The sequence below is a fragment of the Austrofundulus limnaeus genome, unplaced genomic scaffold (genome assembly GCF_001266775.1).
Source record: "Austrofundulus limnaeus strain Quisiro unplaced genomic scaffold, Austrofundulus_limnaeus-1.0 Scaffold1142, whole genome shotgun sequence".
In the NCBI taxonomy this organism is placed as follows: Eukaryota; Metazoa; Chordata; class Actinopteri; order Cyprinodontiformes; family Rivulidae; genus Austrofundulus; species Austrofundulus limnaeus.
This window is the reverse complement of record NW_013953544.1, coordinates 16550-17981: the sequence shown is the minus strand read 5'-3', so window position 1 is coordinate 17981 and position 1432 is coordinate 16550. Positions and strand designations below refer to the sequence as shown.

General features: G+C 38.2%; 1 protein-coding gene across 1 annotated transcript in view; it reads right to left on the bottom strand.

Annotated features, from left to right (window-relative positions):
* Positions 1 to 1432, bottom strand: part of pias2 (protein inhibitor of activated STAT, 2) — a gene marked incomplete at its 5' end in the record, with an annotated part of 29339 nt that overhangs the window by 17662 nt on the left and 10245 nt on the right. Inside the window, 2 exon segments of the mRNA XM_014030919.1 lie at positions 366 to 439; positions 517 to 622. Of these exon segments, the coding sequence (XP_013886373.1) occupies positions 366 to 439; positions 517 to 622 (180 nt within the window).

The following is a 1432-nucleotide window of genomic DNA, read 5'->3' as shown; positions in this document are numbered from 1 at the left end:
CACACACACACACACACACACACACACACACACACACACACACACACCTAACATGGGAAACACAGTATTACACACCAAGAATACAGCCTAGAACAGAGTTCTGCAAGCCGTGAGAAAAGAAAACTAGGCCAAGACTTTTAAAAGAATTGTCCAAGCAAAGCAAGGATGCAGAGTTTTCTGGTCACAAACACTCAAAGTTCAGTGAGGCTGCAGCTGAAACTTTCATGTTTTCTCATCACAGTTTTGACTCAACTGGTCTCAAACAGTCACAGTCTGGTGGCTTTAAAGACTCAAGCTGTCTTAAGACTCAATAATCAACCAGTTAAAAGGCATCAGTAATTTCTGTGGAAACAGGTTTTATTTACCGGACACATGAGCGACACTCTGAGACTTGTTGTAGCGACCTCACTGTCTGGATCTGCGGTCAGCTTCTCTTTGACTGCAACAGAAAGGTTTACTCAGACAAACCCACACTTCAATCAGTTTTACTGACAAAACAAATGAAGTTCACATTACTCAGAGCTCTGGAGTGGTCTGGGTTCCTGATACCCTTCATCCTGAGCCTCTGCAGGAGTAGAGGTGAAGTCAGCTGTCTCACCAGGTACACAGACAGGGAATAGGTCTGAAAARTAAATCAGATTTTATTGTGTGTTGAAGAGATCTGACAGCAAAGTAATCCTTGTGACTACAGCTGCTTACAGCAGCATCAACATGAAGACAATTTTGTAAATGATTAACTGAATGTTTGATGCAGTTTTGTATTTTATACTTTGCGGTCATAAGACTAAAACAGATAAAGAGTTGGTGTGTTATCATGTGTTCTTTCTGTCTGTATAAACAGAAGCTGGTCACGTTCTGATGTCTGACCTAAATGTTACCACCTTCAGGGGTGGAACCAGGAAGAGCCTGAAGAGGAATCATTAGTCATCTGCTGCCTCGTATCAAACAAAACAAACTGAATTAACTCACTTTAGTGATTCTGAATGGGTCAGTATTTTTAACTAGCTACACAGATGCTGTTCTGTGTCATTTTTAATATTCCCTCAGCAATAAGTCTGTAGATTAATCCTCTGCTGCTCTCTGGCTGTGCGTCATATCAAAAAAAAAAAAAAAAAAACGAAATTAGCTCATTATAGTGAACCTGTGGCTCAATATGGTTTAAACTAACTACAAAGTTGCTGTTTCTCTATGGAGGACCAAACCTATCATTATTGGAAATAAATGTATAAATATATAACTGGCGTATTAAAATAAATTATAGGCTCCATAGTATGGAGGACCAAACCTATCATTATTGGAAATAAATGTATAAATATATAACTGGCGTATTAAAATAAATTATAGGCTCCATAGTATGGAGGACCAAACCTATCATTATTGGAAATAAATGTATAAATATATAACTGGCGTATTAAAATAAATTATAGGCTCC